At 46.2% G+C, this 22,482-nt stretch overlaps 1 protein-coding gene across 10 annotated transcripts in view; it reads left to right on the forward strand.

The window, feature by feature from the left end:
- LOC122927213 (hepatic lectin-like) overlaps window positions 1-19,206 on the forward strand; it is a 62,156-nt gene extending 42,950 nt beyond the window's left edge. For 6 of the 10 annotated variants that reach the window (XM_044278852.1, XM_044278857.1, XM_044278860.1 and 3 more), the window contains 6 exons: window positions 7,844-7,906; window positions 9,114-9,161; window positions 16,331-16,476; window positions 17,569-17,681; window positions 18,415-18,540; window positions 18,885-19,206. In XM_044278852.1, the coding sequence (XP_044134787.1) occupies window positions 7,844-7,906; window positions 9,114-9,161; window positions 16,331-16,476; window positions 17,569-17,681; window positions 18,415-18,540; window positions 18,885-19,017 (629 nt within the window). In that variant the 3' untranslated portion in view covers window positions 19,018-19,206. The remainder of the gene's footprint in view (window positions 1-7,843; window positions 7,907-9,113; window positions 9,162-16,330; window positions 16,477-17,568; window positions 17,682-18,414; window positions 18,541-18,884) is intronic. The other 4 variants (XM_044278856.1, XM_044278862.1, XM_044278859.1 and 1 more) reach the window with 3 other exon arrangements.
- Window positions 19,207-22,482: the final 3,276 nt, after the last annotated feature.

Raw genomic sequence — 22,482 nt, forward strand, 5'->3', positions numbered from 1 at the left:
GTGAACCAGGCCTGCCCAGAACCTAAGGTCACTCTCCCGGATAGGTTTTCCAGGGGAAGTGACAACTTTGTTTCAGGGAGTCGTGTAAACAATTTTTTTACGTCCTAACTCTTCTGTGAGAGTGGGGATTATTATTTCGTTACTGAAAGTCTTGGGCTTTTTCGTTGCCGACCGGATCACAATCCCTCCAGTCGGTAGATTAATTTTTCTGAACTCTGGGGCTTATCTACGATGACCCAGATCGTGTCTCCCTGGCAGAGACTAAGTTGCGTGGCTTACGGCAGGGAGAGCGTTCTGCGGAGTCCAATTGCTCTGAATTTAGGAGATGGGCAACTGATACTGAGTGGAATGACCCAGCCCTCTGTAGTCAATTCTGTCAAGGGTTATCCGAGAACCTGAAAGACAGATTGGCGAATATCGAATATCCAGAGTCATTGGAGGCGGCCATGTCTCTGGCTGCACGTATTGATAGACGCCTGAGGGAGAGATCTAAGGTTTATCTCGCTCGAGACACACTATTATATGGGGAAGCAGCTTCTTCCGACACTTTGGGTAGGGAGGCACTTGAGCTCATGTCTGATGATGAGCCAATGCAATTGGGAGAAGTCACTCCTGGACTTGGTGATAAAAACGTTAGGGTTAAGAAAAGACTCTGCTTTTTCTGTAGTAAAGGGAGCATTTTGTTAACGTATGTCCTTATGTTAAACGTTAAGGTGAAAAAGAGAGAGAACTAATGTATTTAGTGCTCTTCTTACTCTTGGTGGTGTAGGTGTGGAATCTGAGAATGTACTTTTGTGATTTACCGGTAGTACCCGATTTCTCCTGCCTGCCAAGGTGGCGCTAGACTCCAAAACGGTGGGAATTGAAGTATTTATTGACAGTGGGGCAGGGGTTAACCTAGTGTATGGCTAATTCGTCCGTAATCATGGTTTGACTACAAGCGCATTAGACAAAAATATTTTGGTGTTCTCAATGAATTTCGCTGCACTCACAAAAGTATTTGTCACAAATTGTACAGGACATTCGCCTAAAGGTGGGAGATTCTCATCAAGAATCGATTTCATGTTTCGTGCTGGAGGGTCTGCCTGGTGCTAGGTTTACCGTGGTTATCCAAACAGAACCGTACCATCGATTGGCAAGCGAGACAGATTCTTGATTGGAGTGATTTTTGCATAGACAACGGTCTTAGCACGTCGCTTTCTGTTGTAACCACTAAAATTGTACCTTTAGGTGGAAACCTGGAGTTACCTCCTGTAGGAAGGCACAAGGGTTGTCATTGATGGTCGGTATGTGTCACCGAGGTTCCTGGCCTCGGTGAGGTAAGAGACGTTTTTTCTCAAGTGTCATTATTGCAGATTGCAGTCTGACACTTCAGCTGTTTAGTATGCCTGTTTAGTATGGCTGTAAAGCTGATCCGGGATGGCTTTTACTGGGAGTAGTCAAAAGTGCTGGGTGGGTGGCTCCTCCCCACGTCCCAGGCAGGTTCTTGGCAGACTTTTAAAGCAGCACTATCAGGTGGTGTGGATCTACCTCCATCTGACAGTGAAGTTGTGGAATCCTCTGTGCTGAAGGCTGAAGACTGCAAACAGGCATGCAGGCCGGCTGGAAGCCTTCCAGTGAACTTTTATGTGGCTGAGCATTCAGCCGGGTGTCAACTGACACCTAGGATTCCGGGTGAACATTGTTTTGTTTTGCTGTGTATGAACAAGCCCCAAGACTGTTATGTTTTGCTGAGTGTGAATAAAACACTCAAGTCTGATTTACAACCTGGTTCCTTGCTTCTACACTGCGTCCGCTAACCTGTCACAATGAGGTGTGGGAGAGAACCCCACACTAAACACTAGGGGGGGGGGGTATATGGCCTAGAAGCTAGGGAGAGGAAAAGGGTCACCACTTAATGAATCCTAACCCTAGCCCTGACTGCTAACCGAATGAACGAACCTCAGTGATAGTACCATTCATTCACTGAAACCTTAAGCCTGTCTACCCTGTAATGCCCTGAGGTAGTGATGGGGCCCAAAGACGACCCGTTCCTTAAGCTGAAGGAACAGTTGTCTTGGCTCAGACCAGATACCAGGAGGCAGGGAAATAACACAAAACATATAACAAAGGAATGAGGCACTTAACTCCTGAAGTAGAAGAAAGAGCAGGAACACCAGAGGAGACAACACACCAGCTCTTCCACTTGCAAATGAAGTTATACACCACAAGGAATGAAGGGAGTAGCCAGACTTAAATAGTAATGACGCCTATGCTGCACCTGACTAGAGGTGTGGTCATTATCATCAACAACAAAGTCAAATTAAAAGAGGCTGTCAGATGACATCACGTGCAGACAGCCTCTCCGACCTTAACACCTAGCCTGGGAGTGACCGTAACATAACCTGTCTACCAGAGCAAATCCCCACACTCCACATTGGGAGTATGATTGCCCTGTCAACCTTATTCCCGGAGCTAGATTGCCCAAGTCTCGGTTGTATAATCTTTCTAAACCCAAAAGAGTAGCCATGCGAGAATATATCACGAGAGCTTGGCTAAAGGTCATATTAGACCATCCAAATCACCAATGGCTGCAGGGTTCTTTGTAAAAAAGGACGGAAGCCCTTAGGCCATGTTTGGACTTACGTGAGCTTAATCGCATTACTGTCCGCGATCCCTATCCCCTTCCTTTGATCCCAGATTTGTTCAATCAGATTGTCGGTGCCAAGGTGTTCTCTAAATTGGATTTGAGGGGGGTAAAAAATCTGGTAAGGATCAAGGAGGAGGTCGAATGGAAGACAGCCCTTAATACCCCTGAAGGTCATTTTGAGAATTTGGTCATGTCTTTTGGGTTGACCAATGCTCCTGCTGTTTTTCAACATTTCAATCACATCTTTCATCATCTGGTAGGCAGGTTTGTGGTGGTGTGTCTGGATGACATTTTAATTTATTCCCCCTACATGGAGAAGCATCAGGATCACATGAGACAGGTCTTACAGATCCTAAGGGAGAATAAATTGTACACTAAGATGGAGAAGTGTGTATTTGCGGTTCCAGAACTCCAATTCCTGGGTTACCTACTCTTATCTTCGGGTTTTCATATGGATCTGGAAAAAAGTCTGTGCTGTGTTGGACTGGGATCGACCCGAAAATCTGAAAGCACTCATGCAATTTTGGGGGTTTACCAACTTCTACCGTAAATTTATCTTGAATTACTCTACTGTTGTTAAACCATAACAGATATGACGAAGAATGGTGCAGATTACTCAGTCTGGTCTGATGAGGCATTACAAGCCTTTTCAGCTTTGAAGTAATGTTTTGCTTCTGCTCCTATACTGGTGCAACCTGATGTGTCACAGCCATTCATTGTGGAAGTTAAAGCATCCGAGGTAGGGGTTGGAGCAGTCTTGTCACAGGGTCCTTCTTCTAGCAAATGGCGCCCATGTGCTCTTTTCTCTAAAAAAAACTCTCTACTGCTGAAAGAAATTATGACGTAGGTAATAGAAAGTTGCTAGCCATTAAGTTGGCTTTCGAGGAATGGCATCATTGGGAGCGATTCATCCTTTTACAGTAATTACTGATCACAAAAATCTGGCTATCTGGATTCGGCTAAATGTCTGAACCCAAGGCAGGCCAGATGGTCGTTGTTTTTTAATAGATTTAGTTTCGTTGTTGCCTATCGCCCTGGGTTAAAAGCGTCAAAGCGGAAGCTTTGTAGCGTAGGGGGGGGGGGGTGATTCGGAGGATCCTGGCCCGATATTAGCTGATGGGGTGGTTGCATCTGCCCTTTATCCTGAACTTGAGGCAGAGGTGGTGGAGGCCCAGGGAGATGCACCTGATTCTTGTCCTCCAGGGAAGTTGTTTGTTCCTTCGGAACTACGGCACAAGGTGTTTCAGGAACATCACAGTACTGTTCTTACGGGACACCTTGGGAGCAGATCCACAGTTGATCTCATTTCCCAGAGATTCTGGTGGCCAGGATTGCGTAAATGTGTTGAGGGCTATGTGTCAGCTTGTGAGACTTGTGCGCGTGCCAAGGTGACGCATACTCTATTCCGTCCCGACCGTGGACTCATTTGTCCATGGAATTTGTCCCAGATTTGACAAATTCCTCAGGGAAAACTGTGATTCTGGTGGTGGGGTTGATCGCTTCAGCAAGATGTTGCACTTTATAGCATTATCAGGTCTACCGAATGGTAAAACTCTCTCACAAGTGTTTGTCAATAACATCGTGAAACTACACGTCATCCCCTCTGATGTGGTGTCTGATAGAGTGACTCAGTTTGTTTCCAGATTCTGGAAGGCATTCTGTACTCGCCTGGGGGTACAATTGTCCTTCTCTTCTGCCTAAGGCTACTTTCACACTAGCGTTCGTCGGTCCGCTCGTGAGCTCCGTTTGAAGGAGCTCACGAGCGGACCCGAACGCAGCCGTCCAGCCCTGATGCAGTCTGAATGGAGCGGATCCGCTCAGACTGAATCAGTCTGGCGGCGTTCAGCCTCCGCTCCGCTCGCCTCCGCACGGACAGGCGGACAGCTGAACGCTGCTTGCAGCGTTCGGGTGTCCGCCTGGCCGTGCGGATCCGTTCAGACTTACAATGTAAGTCAATGGGAACGGATCCGCTTGAAGATGTCACCAATTGACTCAATCTTCAAACGGATCCGTCCCCCATTGACTTTACATTGAAAGTCTGAACGGATCCGCGCAGGCTACTTGCGCACTTGCGAATTTTTTTAAAGTTATTAATGCAGACGGATCCATACTGAACGGAGCCTCCGTCTGCATTAATATGAGCGGATCCGTTCAGAACGGATCCGCCCGAACGCTAGTGTGAAAGTAGCCTTACATCCTCAGTCGAACAAACAGACTGAGCGCACTAACCAGAATCTGCAGACTTATTTGAGATGTTTTTTTCTCTGAGAATCAGGAGTGGTCTTCATTTTTGTCTTTGGCTGAGTTTGCCATAAATAACCGTAGGCAGAAGTCCACTGATAAGTCACCGTTTTTCGGAGCATATGGGTTCCATCCACAGTTTGGCACATTTTCTGGTACTGAGACTTCTGGTATAGCGGAAGAGGAAATATTTTTCTCTTCGTTGTCTTCTATTTGGTGGAAAATTCATAACATAAAAAAAATAAATGGGCAAAAAGTATAAATGTATGACTGACAAGAATCGAATGAGTGGTCCGGACTTGAGAGTGGGTGATTCTTTGTGGCTGTCCACAAGAAACCTTAAGTTAAAGGTACCTTTTTGGAAGTTGGGGCCAAGGTTTATTGGGCCATATAAGATCTCTTCCATTATTAATCCGGTTGCTTTTCATCTTGAATTTCCGCAGGCTTTAAAAATTCATAATATTTTTTTTCACAAATCATTACTGAAAATATATGTCGAACCTGCTGAACCGTCCTCCTTACCTCCGTCTCCGGTCTTGGTAGATGGTAATCTTGAATTTCAGATTGCCAGGATAGTGAACTCACGATTTCTCAGTCGATCTCTTCAGTATCTCGTGCACTGGAAAGCTTATGGTTCAGAGGAAAGAATGTGGATTCCTGCGACCGACATTAATGCCAGTCGTCTTGTAAAGTCGGACCTGGGTGTCCAGAGGTCACCCGTAGAGGGGGAAGGGGGTACTGTCACGGTCCCTCCCATGACACAGGTGAGAAGATTGGAGAGACTGGTGGCACGTAAGGGGATCTGACAGTCTGTTTTTTCCTTTCAGTGTTGTGTTTAGTAATGACCACATCTCTTGTTAGGTGCTGCTTGTAGTCATTACTGAGGCCCTAATTAGTTCTTACTCTCACTGCTTACCATGTGGTTGATATTTCCTCCTGGAGTTGGTTGAGCTGGTGTGTTGTTCCTTTGGATTTCCTGCTCCTCCATTCTGCTTTAAGCTAAGTGCATTTTATCTTGCATTTTGTTGTTCGCTTGTGTGTGTTGTTGTCTAGGCCTTAGGGAGATGCTGGTTCCTTCTGAGAACTCAGGCCATGTATACGCTTCCATGGTATCAAAATCAAATCGATCCCAGCCATCCTGCCATTACCTCCGCCATGTTTGGTATGCACGTGTGTGGGACATTAGGACAGAGTGGATAGACGTAATATTAAATTGCTAGGATGAATACCCGAAAAAGTATTTAAATGCAAATATTTTGAGGCAGACTTGATTTACAGCAAGTGGTCCTAAAAGGTCATTACCATACGCATTGTTTGCCTCTTACATCACTGGTGGGGGGGGGGGGGGGGGTTATGGGGGAATCTACAGAACCTTTTTAACACATGTATGGAGAAAAGCAAACTATCATTTCTAGGGGGATCATTAGCTTGATGGACTGACCAATATTTCTGCTTCCCCAGTTAACCGGACCTAACCATTGCGTAACGTATGTTTTTATCCCTTTTATTTTATAAACTGTTATTTTGCACTGTATGTATATGTCTGTATAATTTATGTGGTATTTTCTATGATAACCCCATTGTTTGTACGGACTATCCTTTTTTTATATTAAAGCTTCACATTAATAAGAGCCTTGTTATGTTCTAACGATTCCACGACCTTAGAAGAAGCGTTACCTAGATTGATTTATTAACCTGTGAATGCTAGCAGTTGTAGTGTGTACTTGGGTGTTATTTAATGTAAGGTGTCTCGTCAGCCTGATATGACGAGTGGTGGCAGCTAAGATTGATTAGTTTTGGATGACGGAGTGCTGATAGAGGGAGGTCCATTGTGACCCTGCAGGCTCCCATCCTGAATCTAAGTCCCTGATCCTGACAGTGCTCATTGTTTAAAGGGCATCTGTCAGCAGTTTTGTACCTATGACACTGGCTGACCTGTTACATGTGCGCTTGGCAGCTGAGGGCATCTGTGTTGGTCCCATGTTCATATGTGAATGCATTGCTGACGAAAATGAAGTTTTAATATATGCAAATGAGCCTTAGGGGAGTTGTCGTTACACCTAGAGGCTCTACTCTCTCAGCCTTTGCCACGCCCTCTCCATTTTGATTGACAAGGTCAGGCAGTGAGAACATCATCATGCCTAGCCCAATCAAAATGGAAACGCCGCAGCAATTGTAGTGAAAGCAGAGCCTCTAGGAGTAATGGCAAAGCCCCCGCATTTGCATATACAAAACCTTTTTTTTTTTTCTCAGCAATGCAGCACATATGAAGGTGGGACCAACACAGATGCTCTTTAAGGGTTTTTAAATACGTATACATTTATGGCCTTTCCTCAGGAAGGATAGGTCAATGATATTCAGATTGGTGGGGGTCCGACTCTCAGCACCCCCACCAATCAGCAGTTGTGGGCAGTTGCTGGCACCAGAAACTATACAGTGGATAGAAGGCACCGTCCACTGTGTAGTTTCCGGCGCTGCCGTACTGTGGGTCAACTCCAATTCACTTGAATGAGATCTGAGCTGCAGTACCCGGCACGGCCACTACATAGTGGATGGAACCTTGTGCTTCCGGCTCCGTCCACTGTGTCGTGCGAGGAGGCACCGGCGCTCACAGTAGCGTTACGCTCTTTTTGCAGCTTTTCTTAGGCCATGTGACATCAAGTTCATCAGTCACATGACCTAGTCACAACTCAGCCCCACTGAAGTAAATGGGGCTGAGCTGTGATACCAAGCATAGCCAGTGTACAGCGCTGTGAGCTGCAAGAAGCATCGGTGCTTTCTCAAACAGCTGATCGGTGGGGGGTCCCAGGTGTCAAGACTCCCCACCAGATACTGATGACCTATCCTGATACTAACGACATTATTTGCAGTCACACCTTCATGATAATTTACCACTAACGGGAGAGAAACATTTTTGAAGCATGAGGAGTCACAAGTATAACAATATTTTATTGAATTAATCTTTCCTCTTAGATTTCACACCAGAAAGGGAAGAGTTGGCCAGCAAGGATGACATTCTCGGCCTGAACATCACTGGTAAGACGTCATGATGCCCTCTTTTGATAATGCAGTAGGTTATTTTCTTAAAGGGAATGTATTGCCTCAACTTTTTGTTTAACTAAAATGATAAAACACAGAAAAGACTGTATCTTACACTGCACAGAAGTGAAGCCCAAGAGGATGGTTTTGGGACATTGTGTGACTTTATCAACACCGGGGGGTGGTGAGAGGGTCGGTAAGACACTAAAGGTGTATTTAGATGCACCAATAATCGCTCTGATTATCGGTAACGATCATCTGGCCTTCTAAAAGAGCCGCTGATCACCCGATGAACGAGTGAAACATCAGTTGATCCTATCGTTCATGCAGACACCACCTTATTACAGTATGGCTAGATCATACCTCCTGTGTACACGGGAAAATGTGCTCCCGACCTTCAGACATTTTTACACTCACATAAAGATCTAGACACTTGCTTTTGCCAAGAGATTGCTGCCCTGTTTGTGATCATTCCTAAGAACACTTGTTTAGCCAGTCATCAGCCCAAGTAAAAACCCCACAAGACAAAAAAGGGGAGATTTATCAACCCCCTACGCCAGACAACTGGCATAAAAGTTGCAAACGCCATAAGTTACAATGCCCTGGGCGCTTTCCAAATAGGGGGTGCGGTGTGGGCATGGTGTGGGTGGCGCCCCCTGCAGATATCTCATCACTTACGCCAGTTTTATAGCGTAAATGGTGACTGAAATCTACGGGTTGGCATATATTTCATTCTAGGTGCACAGATTGCTGGAGCACGCGCTTCATTTATGATGAGGAGTGTACCTCTTAATAAATTAGGCTCATCTTCCGGCGCAGGATATCAAGACTAGCCTTGTGGTTTGGTTCTAACATTTTGGCTCTTCTTTTTTACAATAAAAAAAATATGAAAATGAGTAAAATAAATGCATCATGTGGGCAGATTTTTAGATTTTTTGGCATGTCCTATTTACAGAAGGAGGATTGGAGGCGGGGGGGGGGGGGGGGGGGTCAATCCATGAAACACTCCTAGAGACTAGAGAACATGGTGCACGAGACCGATGCTGAATTAGGACGGGACAGACTGTAGGATCGGGGAGGGTTGTTATACGGGCCAAACATCCAGTTATCTAATGCCTATGTCTCACTTTAGGTCTCCTAAACAGAAGGGCAGGTGGACAGTTTGAAATAACCACATCGTCTTGCTTTTTTCCTTGTCTTGCAGTTAGTTCATTGACAGAAAAAATGAAAGAAATAGAGCGCGCTGCAAAAAGTAAGAATGCACTATTACAAAGAGCAGATTTTTCAATGTACCACATACGTAATATAGTGATGAGCGGCAGGGGTCATATTCGAATTCGTGATATTTCGCTAATATTTTGTAGAATATTCATTGAATATTCGCAAATTCGAATATTCGTTATATTCAACGATTTTTTTTACTCACATTTTATGCAAAATTTATGCAAATTTTTATTGCAAATTTTTCAACTTTTAGACAAAGAATATTATAGCATTATATTAGCTAAATTGTTCTATATTCGTTTTTTTTAAAAATATTCGCTAAATTGCTATAACTTTGTTTTTTCGAATATTCGTAATATTCTAAAACAAAAATATATAGCCAAATAGCGAATATTCGAAAAAAAAAAAATAGAGCTTATTTTAGCTAATATAGTGCTATAATCTTCTTTGTCTAATAGTTGTAATTTTTTTCTCATCTGAAGTTCAGATTGGAAAAAAATTACAACTATAAAAAAAAAAGATTATAGCACTATATTAGCTAAATTGCTCTATATTGTTTTTTTTTTCCGAATATTCACTATATTGCTATAACTTTGTTTTTTCAAATATTCGTAATATTCTAAAACAATATATAGCAATAAAGCGAATATTTGAAAAAAACAAATATAGAGCAATTTAGCTAATATAGTGCTATAATCTTTTTTTTTAATAGTTGAAATTTTTTTCCAAACTGAACTTCAAAGAAGATTATAGCACTATATTAGCTAAATTGCTCTATATTCGTTTTTTTTTTTTATATTCACTATATTGCTATATATTCTTGTTTTAGAATATTACAAATATTCGAAAAAACTAAATTATAGCAATATAGCGAATATTAGAAAAAAAAACAAATATAGAGCAATTTAGCTAATATAGTGCTATAATCTTCTTTGTCTAAGGCCTCATGCACACGACAATATTTTTTTCACAGTCCGCAAAAACGGGGTCCGTAGGTCCGTGATCCGTGACCGTTTTTTCGTCCGTGGGTCTTCCTTGATTTTTGGAGGATCCACGGACATGAAAAAAAAGTCATTTTGGTGTCCGCCTGGCCGTGCGGAGCCAAACGGATCCGTCCTGAATTACAATGCAAGTCATGAGGGACGGATCCGTTTGACATTGACACAATATGGTGCAATTGCAAACGGATCCGTCCCCGTCACGGCTGAGGATGGGGAAAATCCTCAGCCATGCGATGCCAGAAGATGTAAACCCCTGCTCGGCCAGGACGAGAGAATTAGGGAGCAGGTCACCTCCTAACGCATCCCTAATCCGTCCCTAACTCCTAGCTGCATGGGCCGACCTTGAAGGTAGGAGGGCCCATGCTCAGGAACCTCGGATCCCTACTCACCCTCCGACCGGTCCCTGAACTAGGAGTGAAGGGTAAGACGACCTGTTCCTTCTGAACACGGAGGAACAGGAGTCTCACTGGCCAAGCTGCAGGAAAAAGGGGAACAGAAACAGGCCTATGGATATGGCAGGTGCTGCACTAGTTCCAGCCACCTGCCACAGCCTTGCTGACTGGATCCGTGTGCAGGCAAGCTGAAGTCCACAACAATACAAATAGAACTCTGCACACACACATCCACACACAGGAACCCAGATCCATAGCTGCAATGAATAACAAAGGAAAACATAAACTGAACATCACACAAACTTAAACTTATGACCACCAGGGTGGCCCCCACAGGCAGGTGAAATAACACAGGCGGCTTCTCCAGCTAGTCATGACTGAAGAACCCCTCAGACTAGAGATAACAATGAGGCTTTATAGGCCCAAGTAGTCACACCCACACAGACACACCCAGTGTATACACACACAGAAGCGAATTAACCCTTCCAACACCAGGAAGTGTAGTGAGACAACATAAAGGGAAATACACACAAATACTCACTGCAGCTGTTACCGTTGACAATGACATGTGTGGCAAACGTGTCCTGGGAGCCGGCCAAAAGGCCGAGACACTGCCACCACATGTACTAACACCAAACGTTGCCACAGGCAGCCACCGATGAAAGGAAAATATCAGAGTGCACACCAAACATAAAACAGAGTGCACACCAGACATACAAAAGTGCATAACATACACACATTACCAAAAACCACTGCACGCATGGACAGCGAGCCGCCCAGCAACCAGCTCCGGCTGCTCCACTGCCCAACAACCACAAGTTGCCAGCAGCAACCACACGTGAGGCAAGATACTGACCCTCACCTGTGATTGACCAGGAAAAGACTTCGGGCAAATGCATGAGGGTCTCAAGGAGTCACGACTATAACCATGGCCGTGACAGTCCCCCATTGACTTTTAATGTAAAGTCAGGAGTCCCTTTTATACCATCGGATCGGAGTTTTCTCCAATCCGATGGTATATTTTAACTTGAAGCGTCCCCATCACCATGGGAACGCCTCTATGTTAGAATATACTGTCGGATATGAGTTAGATTGTGAAACTCAGATCCGACAGTATATTCTAACACAGAGGCATTCCCATGGTGATGGGGACGCTTCAGGTTAGAATATACTTAAAAACTGTGTACATGACTGCCCCCTGCTGCCTGGCAGGTGCTGCCAGGCAGCTGGGGGCAGACCCCCCCTGTTTTTAACTCATTGTTGGCCAGTGGGCCCCCCCTCCCTCCCCTGTAGTTAACTCGTTGGTGGCCAGCCCCCCCTCCCTCCCCTGTAGTTAACTCATTGGTGGCCAGTGGGCCCCCCCTTCCTCCCCTGTAGTTAACTCATTGGTAGCCAGTGGGCCCCCCCTCCCTCCCCTGTAGTTAACTCGTTGGTGGCCAGTGGGCCCTCTCCCCTCCCTCTCCCTCCTAATTAAAATCTCCCCCCCTATCATTGGTGGCAGTGGAGAGTGCCGATCGGAGTCCCAGTTTAATCGCTGGGGCTCCGATCGGTAACCATGGCAACCGGGACGCTACTGCAGTCCCGGTTGCCATGGTTACTTAGCAATTTGTAGAAGCATCATACTTACCTGCGAGCTGCGATGTCTGTGTCCGGCCGGGAGCTCCTCCTACTGGTTAAGTGACAGATCATTAGGCAATGCACTGCACAGACCTGTCACTTACCAGTACTGCAGTAGCGTCCTGGTTGCCATGGTTACCGATCGGAGGCCCAGCGATTAAACTGGGACTCCGATCGGTACTCTCCACTGCCATCAATGATAGGGGGGGAGATTTTAATTAGGAGGGGGAGGGAGGGGAGAGGGCCCACTGGCCACCAATGAGTTAACTACAGGGGAGGGAGGGGGGGCCCACTGGCCACCAATGAGTTAACTACAGGGGAGGGAGGGGGGGAGCTGACCTCCAACGAGTTAACTACAGGGGAGGGAGGGGGGCCCACTGGCCACCAACGAGTTAACTACAGGGGAGGGAGGGGGGCCCACTGGCTACCAATAAGTTAACTACAGGGGAGGGAGGGGGGGCTGGCCACCAACGAGTCAACTACAGGTGAGGGAGGGGGGCGACTGGCTACTAACGAGTTAACTACAGGGGAGGGAGGGGGGGCTGGCCACCAACGAGTTAACTACAGGGGAGGGAGGGGGGGGGGGCCCACTGGCCATCAATGAGTTAACTACAGAGGAGGGAGGGGGGGCTGGCCACCAACGAGTTAACTACAGGGGAGGGAGGGGGGGGCTGGCCACCAACGAGTTAACTACAGGTGAGGGAGGGGGGGGCCACTGGCTACCAATGAGTTAACTACAGAGGAGGGAGGGGGGGCTGGCCACCAACGAGTTAACTACAGGGAGGGAGGGGGGGCTGGCCACTAACGAGTTAACTACAGGTGAGGGAGGGGGGGGCACTGGCTACCAATGAGTTAACTACAGAGGAGGGAGGGGGGGGGCTGGCCACCAACGAGTTAACTACAGGGGAGGGAGGGGGGGCCCACTGGCTACCAACGAGTTAACTACAGAGGAGGGAGGGGGGGCTGGCCACCAATGAGTTAACTACAGGGGAGGGAGGGGGGGCCCACTGGCCATCAATGAGTTAACTACAGAGGAGGGAGGGGGGGCTGGCCACCAATGAGTTAACTACAGGGGAGGGAGGGGGGGCCCACTGGCCATCAATGAGTTAACTACAGAGGAGGGAGGGGGGGGCTGGCCACCAACGAGTTAACTACAGGGGAGGGAGGGGGGGGCTGGCCACCAACGAGTTAACTACAGGTGAGGGAGGGGGGGGCCACTGGCTACCAATGAGTTAACTACAGAGGAGGGAGGGGGGGGGCTGGCCACCAACGAGTTAACTACAGGGGAGGGAGGGGGGGCCCACTGGCCACCAACGAGTTAACTACAGGGAGGGAGGGGGGGGGGGCTGGCCACCAACGAGTTAACTACAGGTGAGGGAGGGGGGGCCACTGGCTACCAACGAGTTAACTACAGAGGAGGGGGGGGGGGCTGGCCACTAATGAGTTAACTACAGGGGAGGGAGGGGGGGGGCCCACTGGCTACCAACGAGTTAACTACAGGGGAGGGAGGGGGGGCCCACTGGCTACCAACGAGTTAACTACAGGGGAGGGAGGGGGGCTGGCCACCAACGAGTTAACTACAGGGGAGGGAGGGGGGCCCACTGGCTACCAACGAGTTAACTACAGGGGAGGGGGGGTGCTGGCCACCAACGAGTTAACTACAGGGGAGGGAGGGGGGGCCCACTGGCTACCAATGAGTTAACTACAGGGGAGGGAGGGGGGGGCTGGCTCCCAACGAGTTAACTACAGGGGAGGGAGGGGGGTGCTGGCCACCAATGAGTTAACTACAGGGGAGGAGGGGGGGGGCGGCCGCACTGGCCACCAATGTGTTAACTACAGGGGGGGAGGGGGGTCTGCCCCTGCTGCCTGGCAGCACCTGCAGCAGGGGGCAGTCATGTACACAGTTCTTTTAGTATATTCTAACCTGAAGCGTCCCCATCACCATGGGAACGCCTCTGTGTTAGAATATACTGTCGGATCTGAGTTTTCACGAAGATCCGAAGGTCTCGGCTGCAAAACGGTGCATTTTCCGATTTTTCCACGGACCCATTGAAAGTCAATGGGTCCGCGGAAAAAAACGGAAAACGGCACAACGGTCACGGATGCACACAACGGTCGTGTGCATGAGGCCTAATAGTTGTAAGTTGAAAAATTCGCAAACAACACTACTCCTAAAGTAAAGTATATTGCAGCCTTCTTATTGGCCCACAAGCTAGAAGCAGGGAGGGATCATGTGTACTGATAAAAAAAAAAAATCGAATAAAAAAAAAAATTATCGAATATTCGAAATTACGAATATATATCACTATATTCTAAATATTCGCAAATTTTCGAAGTACCTATATTTGTGATAAAAATTCAAAATTCGTGATCAACACTAATACGTAACACTCAAGTAAAAGAGGCTCCTGAGAAGTATCGGAGAGAGACTTCATCCATAATTGATCACAGAGCTCAGGCTTACAGCATTTGGAGGGGTGTGACGAGGCCTAACTTGTTTGTCGCAACTAAACAACATGTTTACCACTGCTGGAGATGGTCTGATGGACTGTTTACAGTCTGACTAGAAATTTGAGCGCATGGCCACACATTCACGCTTTTTAATGCAGTTTTTAAGCCAAAATTAGGTACTGCATGATAAAGGGACAGAAAGTATTAAAGGGGTTTACCAGTTTACATCAACATCCAGTGAGATAATTATTTATGATGATTGCTGTAATATTGTAATGTATTTCTTCACCTTTATTGCTCCTATTTTCTGTCCATGCAGCTCTTTCTTATTTCCTGTGATGTTATGTCCATGGGCGGGGCAGTGATGGGGGAGTGTCTATGTAACTAGTTGGGTGGGAGGAGTTGGGTGTTGTTAGGGACGGTGCTGGAGCTGATGCAGAGAAAGGAGAAGTGCATCATGGGTTTGGATGGATACAGCAACAGGAAGGGCTACATACAGGGTGGAAACAAACTACAGAATGGGTCAGGAGAATCCAAATTGAAAACAAGCAAGGGAAAGATGTGCATGAGGTAAGAAACTACATCACTATATCTGTTGAAATCCGTAGTAATTTCAAAAAAGTCCTTTAACAGCAGATAATACTTTTTTTTAATACACTCTTGGTTTTGACTGCATTAAAAACCCGAATGTGTGGCCATACCCCATACCTCCCAACTGTCCCGGATCCGGCGGGACAGTCCCGGATTACAGTGGCTGGCCCGCGGTCCCGGTACGGAGGAGCTATGTTCCGCTTTCTGGCAGCTGTCCCTGCGTCTATAGGAAGCAGAGCCAGTTGCCATAATGAAGCAGAGAGCCGGCATCGGCTTCCTGCTTCATCATCCCTCCCCCTGCCAGCTCTCCACTCCTCTGGTCTGTGCGGAGGACGGGGGCCTTAGCCTTGGCTCCGCCTCCTTCACAGACTAGAGCAGCCGATGCCCTGCTGCTGCTGCTAGGAAGAAGGTAAGTATGTGGTGTTTATTTTTTTACTTTCTGTGAGGGGCACAGGGTGGGCATATTACTGGGTGCACAACATATTACTGGGGGGCACAATGTGGGCATATTACTGGGGGCACAGCTGGGCATATTACTGGGGGCACAGCTGGGCATAATTCTGTGAAGACACAATGTAGGCATAATAACTGTGCGGTGGCCTGAAGGGGGGATAATTACCATGTGGGGGCATTAAGGGGACAGGGTAAGATTAGGTGTATAGGTTTTGGGTGGAGTTAGAAGCGTGGCCTACTGTGGAAAAAATTTGCTGCAGCGCACAATATGTCCCTCTTTATTAGTTTACATAGTTGGGAGGTATGATACCCTTATGTGTTATTTTTCTGAAGATGGACTACAGATGGGCTCCTAGGAGGAGATTGATCAAAACTGGTGTGAAGTAGCACTGACTTAGTTGCCTATAGCAACCAATCAAATTCCACCTTTCCACCATCATTTTTTCAGAGCTCTTTTACAAAATGAAAGGTGGTATCTGATTGGTTGCTATGGGCAACTAAGCCAGTTTTCTTTTACACCAGTTTTGGTAAGTCTCCCTCATAGACTTTCTGAGTCCATCTTTAGCATTGAGGAAACACAATGCCCAGAACACCTCTCACTCCTTGTTTTAACGATCGTCGGGGGTATCAGCACTCGAGACTCCCACCGATCAAGCAACTTATTTCACAACATCACGCCATCTTTATTTCAGAGAGAGGCATGTGTGACACTGGTTGGAAACTGTTTGACAGCAAATGCTACTTCTACTCAAGATCCAAGTCTAACTGGTATAGAGCCAGGACCATGTGCGTAATGAAGAACGCTGACTTAGTTGTAATTAACAATGAAAACGAACAGGTGAGATGTCAATTGATCAAATTATCTTTAAGGGGCCCCTACACAGAGCTGCCAGGCCATGGAAACCGCATGCAGGTTGCTATTAATTTCCAGGCTGTACCTGTAATTTCAACGTAAACCATGGAAAGTACAAGAGCAGCCCAACAATTAGCATTTATCCCTGTTGAGCAGATATGTTCTGTATTCCTTGGAGAAAGGTCCATCCAGTACTGGTTGTGCCTGTCCTCATGGCTTCTGGGTGGCGAGAACCTGTTTGTGACTCCCCTCTTAGTAGGAGCTACATTGTTAACATACAAAGGGGGTAGAAAATTGGCCAAAAGGGTGTGAAGGAGATAACAAACATAACAAACACAAAACCCAACACTATAATATGGGAGGGGGGGGGGGCATTTATGTCTCTTCTATTTGTCCCCCTTCTATGTCACTTTGTATATGAACAGTATTTGACCACTATGGGGAGATTTATCAAATAGGTGTAAAGTAGAACTGGCTTAGTTGCCCATTAGATTCCACTTATAATTTTCAAAAGGGGCTGTGAAAAATGAAAGGTGGAATCTTACTGGTTACTATGGGCAACTAAGCCAGTTCTACTTTACACCAGTTTGATAAATACCACCACATAGGGGGAGATTTATTTTGGCTTTGTGTTGTACAATGACTGTAGAGCATTTCTGTAGGGTAGTGGTTGCAGCTTTTTAATTTTACACTAATGTGAATGCTATGTGACAACTGTATGGCAGTGTTGTTTGGGCTCCATAATGTATGGCACTGTTATTTGGCCACCGTACTGTACGGCAGTGTGGTATAATTACTGTATGGCAGTATATCAGATGAGAGGGACTCCAACAGTAAAAATCGCAAGAGCTCTTTCCATTGTAAGACAAGTTCTGAACAACTGTTGGATCTCAACCTCAGGTATACAATATGGAACATGATTATCTTTGTATTATATTCAAACTTTCCATACTATCCATACAGTCTGTGGGAAAATAGTTATTTTTATTCCATGAAGAAATCAAGAAAAGCATTCATACTTTTGAGTTCTGTATGAACTAAATGTTCAACCTTCATTTTCCTTATCTACTCCTAAAGCGGTTTATCAAGGATATAGTGAAGAGCACACCTTCCTGGATTGGCCTAACTGACTCAGAGGAGGAGGGAAATTGGACATGGGTCGATGGAACAGACTACAAAACATCCTATAAGTAAGCGTTCCATTCCACAGATTATCTGTCTACTAAGAATGGTGGGTTTGGTCAACAGTCTAATGGGTGTGCGGGGTCGCCCGAATCTCCCTTAACAGATGATTTAGGGGAGAGACAGATGGGACAAAATGAATAATTCATACAATCCTTTTGTACTCCCTGGAGATAAGCCACCGCCACAAGTGTCTTCCCTCTCCACATTGAGTACACATACATGTTCGGCTGATCCGAACATGTATGTGTATGGGGGAGCTGGGAGGTAGTCAGAAGAGCTAACTGTCAGCGAAACAATCGTTTGGCCAACAGCTATCGAATGTTGATGGTTGCCATTAGGATCCTCACAAGCCAAGGAAGGATTGGTCGGCCCTTCCCCACAGGAACAGAGGCTGTAGATACTGTAGCACTGAATTCCCATCCACTTGGGATAGGCCATCAACATTTAGTTCCAGAAAACACCCTTAGTGCATGTTCACATGGAATAGATATGCTGTGGATTCGTTGATGCAGAATTTCTCCTGCAGAAGATCCTCAGATTCCTCCCCATGTGGCCTTACCCTTAAAGGCTTTTTCTAACAACATTAACCTTTTTACAAACCCCTTGCAATGGTATAAAATAACAAAAGGAGTAGTCATCAAGCCACTAACTCTGTGCTACTCCCATGCATGTTCCTGCCGCTCCAGCCATGTTATTTTGACTTGACATGTAACCGCTGAATATAGTCATTGGCCACAGGGGTGACCTCAATGGTGTCAACATATCACATCTAGAACCAATGATTGGCTGTGTGGCAGTTCGTCATGTCATCTATGGATCGGTGAGGGACCAGGGAAGCACTGGCATAGGATCAGAAGGGACTTGGTATGCTATTACTTTTTTGTTATTTTATATCAATATAAGCAGCTTGTAATGCATTTCATGGGTTGGGAAATCCCTGTAAAGGGTAACTAAACCTTTGCTGAAAAACTAAAGTACAGAAGCACTGGTCAGAGTGCTCTGCCTCTTCTGCTTTCACCGTTTCTGTTCAGTTTTTCTTGAGCACGTGCAGTACGGATTCTATATGCTTTCGAAGAATCCCTGCTCCACACACTCTAATATGTTGAACAGAAATGATGAAAGCCAAAGGGGGAGAAGCACTTCCCTTTAACTTCTCTTGTATAGTGTTATACGGCAGGCACTTTCATAATTTTGCCTTCTTATTGCAGGTCCTGGAGGCCAAACGAACCCAACAATACTGGAGATGATGAAGACTGTGGCCATACTGGGGCAGATGCGGACTGGAATGACAAGGGCTGCCATGTTGACACCTTCAATGCCATCTGCGAGAAGAAACTTTGAATTTCTATTCTCCTCATGGACAGTCATTATAAATACCTACACTCATTACAACTCAGAACTTTTTATGATTATATCATTATGTATTTATTCATCCGGGCTTCTTGTATTCAGATATAGTTTGAGGATCTGGTGACTGTTGGGATACAATGACATTTTAAGGAAAACTGATAATAGACCATGTAGCTGATATGTCTGATCTTTATTTTCTACTAGCAGAAGGACCCGCCTTCGCACGGGTATATTTCATCTATTTAATTTAATGTTTATGTGTGTCGTTAAAAGATATCGACAGTATCCACTATAACAGTGACCTCTACAGCGGGATAATCTCGGTCACAAAACCACCCCTCTGTAGATATAAAGGTGCAGGCACATACTGAAGGTCCACCAATGTTTCCAATGGTAACCTCGTTGTTTGGCATCACCTAAAAGCTGTCGTATACTATCCTGATCAAGTCCTTTGAATCACAGCCAAGTGAGGCAGCGCGACACCTTTCTTTGAACTGTTTGTTGAATGTGAATAAGCCCGCTTCACACGGTAGTCTGCGATGCCAAAAAAAAAGAAAACACAGTGGTGAACTCTCTTTTTTATTTTTCTGTTGTGTTTTTTGTTATTTTATTGAAGAGACCTCTACAGCGGCCTGCCCCCTTAACAGTAAAATCCACAGCGCCCTCCCCTTCAACAGTGACTATCACAGTACCCTGTCTCATTAACAGTGATTTCCACAATAACCTGTCCCGTTAACAGTGACCTCCACAGCATCCCGCCCCTTAACAGTGACCTCCACAGCATCCCGCCCCTTAACAGTGACCTCCACAGCATCCCGCCCCTTAACAGTGACCTCCACAGCATCCCGCCCCTTAACAGTGACCTCCACAGCATCCCGCCCCTTAACAGTGACCTCCACAGCATCCCGCCCCTTAACAGTGACCTCCACAGCATCCCGCCCCTTAACAGTGACCTCCACAGCATCCCGCCCCTTAACAGTGACCTCCACAGCATCCCGCCCCTTAACAGTGACCTCCACAGCATCCCGCCCCTTAACAGTGACCTCCACAGCATCCCGCCCCTTAACAGTGATCTCCACAGCAGCCCGCACCTTTAAAAGTGACCTCCACATTGGCCGCGCCTTTATTAGTGACCTCCACAGTACCCCATCTCCTTAACAGTGATTTCCACAACACCCCGTCCTCTTAGTAGTGGCCTCTACAGCAAGCTGTCCCTTAGCACTGGCCTCCACAGCAACCTGCCCCTAGGGTGGCCAGTCCGGCTTTCAGACTCCCTGTCCTCCGTTCGGCGCAGGGCCTGAAGTTGATGTTTACCTTCATTTTTTCAATCTCCGTCGGCTGCAGAGTGGGAGGGGCATGGCCTAACTGGATTGAGGGCGTGGCTTAGTGAGAACTGGGGGCAGCAGTGAAGAAAAATGGCTTGGTTGTTATGGAAACCTGGTGTAAAACTGTATGTATGTGGAGACTGAGGGCCTGTGAGTTTCTATTGGCTGATAAGGGTTATGTGACAAGGCTTCTATTGGCTAATGCATTTTTTGGGACTATCTCAAGAAAGGTACGTGCCAGAGAGCTGAGACCCAGTCTAAAACCTTCCCAGATACCTGATGCACCGGTGTGCCAAATTTTGTGTCAATGCGACGGTGCGGATTCCTTTAGAGGATACACACATACATACACTCCGATTTATATATTAGATATTAAAAATATCTGATAAATATTAACTTTAGTGGATTGCTGTATGTCAGTTTTATATGTGAAGTATCTTCCAACATAAGCTGGTAATGGTAGCTCCTCTGGCCAAGGGCGGACATACTGTATGTGTAGGTGAGGGGGCCATAGCTAGCCTTAAAAAGGTAGCCATGGCCTGCTTAGTAACATACTGTATAAGAGACTACATACATTCCCATGCTTGTCTCACAGTTAGATTAGCAAACCAGTGTGGGATTTTCTAGAGAAATAGGAATTAGGGGGTCTAAGGCTAGCAGCCAAATACGGCCAAATTGTTGGAAAACAAAGAGCCCACGCACAATCCACAGGGACCCTCAATTTTCAGCGCCTGACCCTGTTAATAGCTGCTCTTTTTGTCCCTATGTCTTCCCAACATTGATTCATACCCCAGACTCGACCCCTTAGCCTTTTCAGACCCCAGACTGGACCTCAAAATTAATTTAGACCATAAAATTAATTTAGACCTACGACCTGAACCCTAATTGACCCCAGACCGGACACCTATTTTCGGACCCTAGACCAGACCCCTAAATTAATCACATTTCAGTTCAGACCCCTAAATTAATTCATATCTCAGACCAGACAACAAATTAATTCAAACCTCAGTCCATACCCCTAAATGAATTAGAACCTAGACTCCAGAACGAATCGGACCCCAGACAAGAGGAAAGAACAAAAAATATCCAGTCCTCAGACCAGGTCTGGTTATTCCCAGTTCCTCATTAGTAGGGGCCTCTACTTTTCAGGTGATTTCAACCATAGACCACACGATTTTCATGCCCATAATCAGGAACAAGTGTTCATAAGAGCGATTGTTCCTGATAACTGGCCCATATAATCGAGCAGTCAGTCAGCTGATGAATGATGACAGCAGACAGATTATCAGCAGCACATTTCCCCATATAATCAACAGAACGGAATGATATAGAAAAAACTGTGGTAGCAATCATATTCCTCCCACATTGTGTCTGCATTGGCCTGTGCAATCAGACCAGTACAAACGAGCTGCGATGGATGTGTTATGATCAATTGGCGCTCATACTGCCCAAACATAGGACATTTAGGACATTGTTATCTGGACAGTTTAAGAACCTGGAGTGGGGCATCTAGAGCAGAAGAGGCCCAAGGATTATTGTGTTATTGACGTCATCCTCACCACTCCCTGGGCACAATCTTATGGCTAATGCACACAACCTTGATCATCTAGGGAAACACACATGTCCTGGGCCGGCTATAGCTTCCCTGACCCCAACTGACTGTATCATCACCTCATTATGTGAGTACACTGCAATAGCCCCGCGAACAGAAACAATCTGACTGTATCATAAATTACCACAATACAGTCACTGTCTGCTCAGGAGACAGAGGCGTACATAGGAATCACTGGGCCCCATAGCAAAAATCTGAATTGGGCCCCTTAACCCCGCCCACTACCCACCATGGCCCCTCCCACTTCCTGACTTTGCTCCTCCCATGCCACACCCCCATTAAATAAATTTATACATGACCTACAGAAACTGTTAGGGGTTTCCTGGGGGTGACCTGTCACATGGGATATCTGCTGCAGCCTGCAGGTCTCCTTATTTGGGGTGCCATGTTAGGCTACTTTCACACTTGCGTTCGGGTCTCCGCTTGTGAGTTCTGTTTGAAGGCTCTCACAAGCGGCACCGAACGGATCCGTCCAGCCCTAATGCATTCTGAGTGGATGCGGATCCGCTCAGAATGCAT

Source organism: Bufo gargarizans, chromosome 2 (genome assembly GCF_014858855.1).
Source record: "Bufo gargarizans isolate SCDJY-AF-19 chromosome 2, ASM1485885v1, whole genome shotgun sequence".
NCBI lineage: Eukaryota > Metazoa > Chordata > Amphibia > Anura > Bufonidae > Bufo > Bufo gargarizans.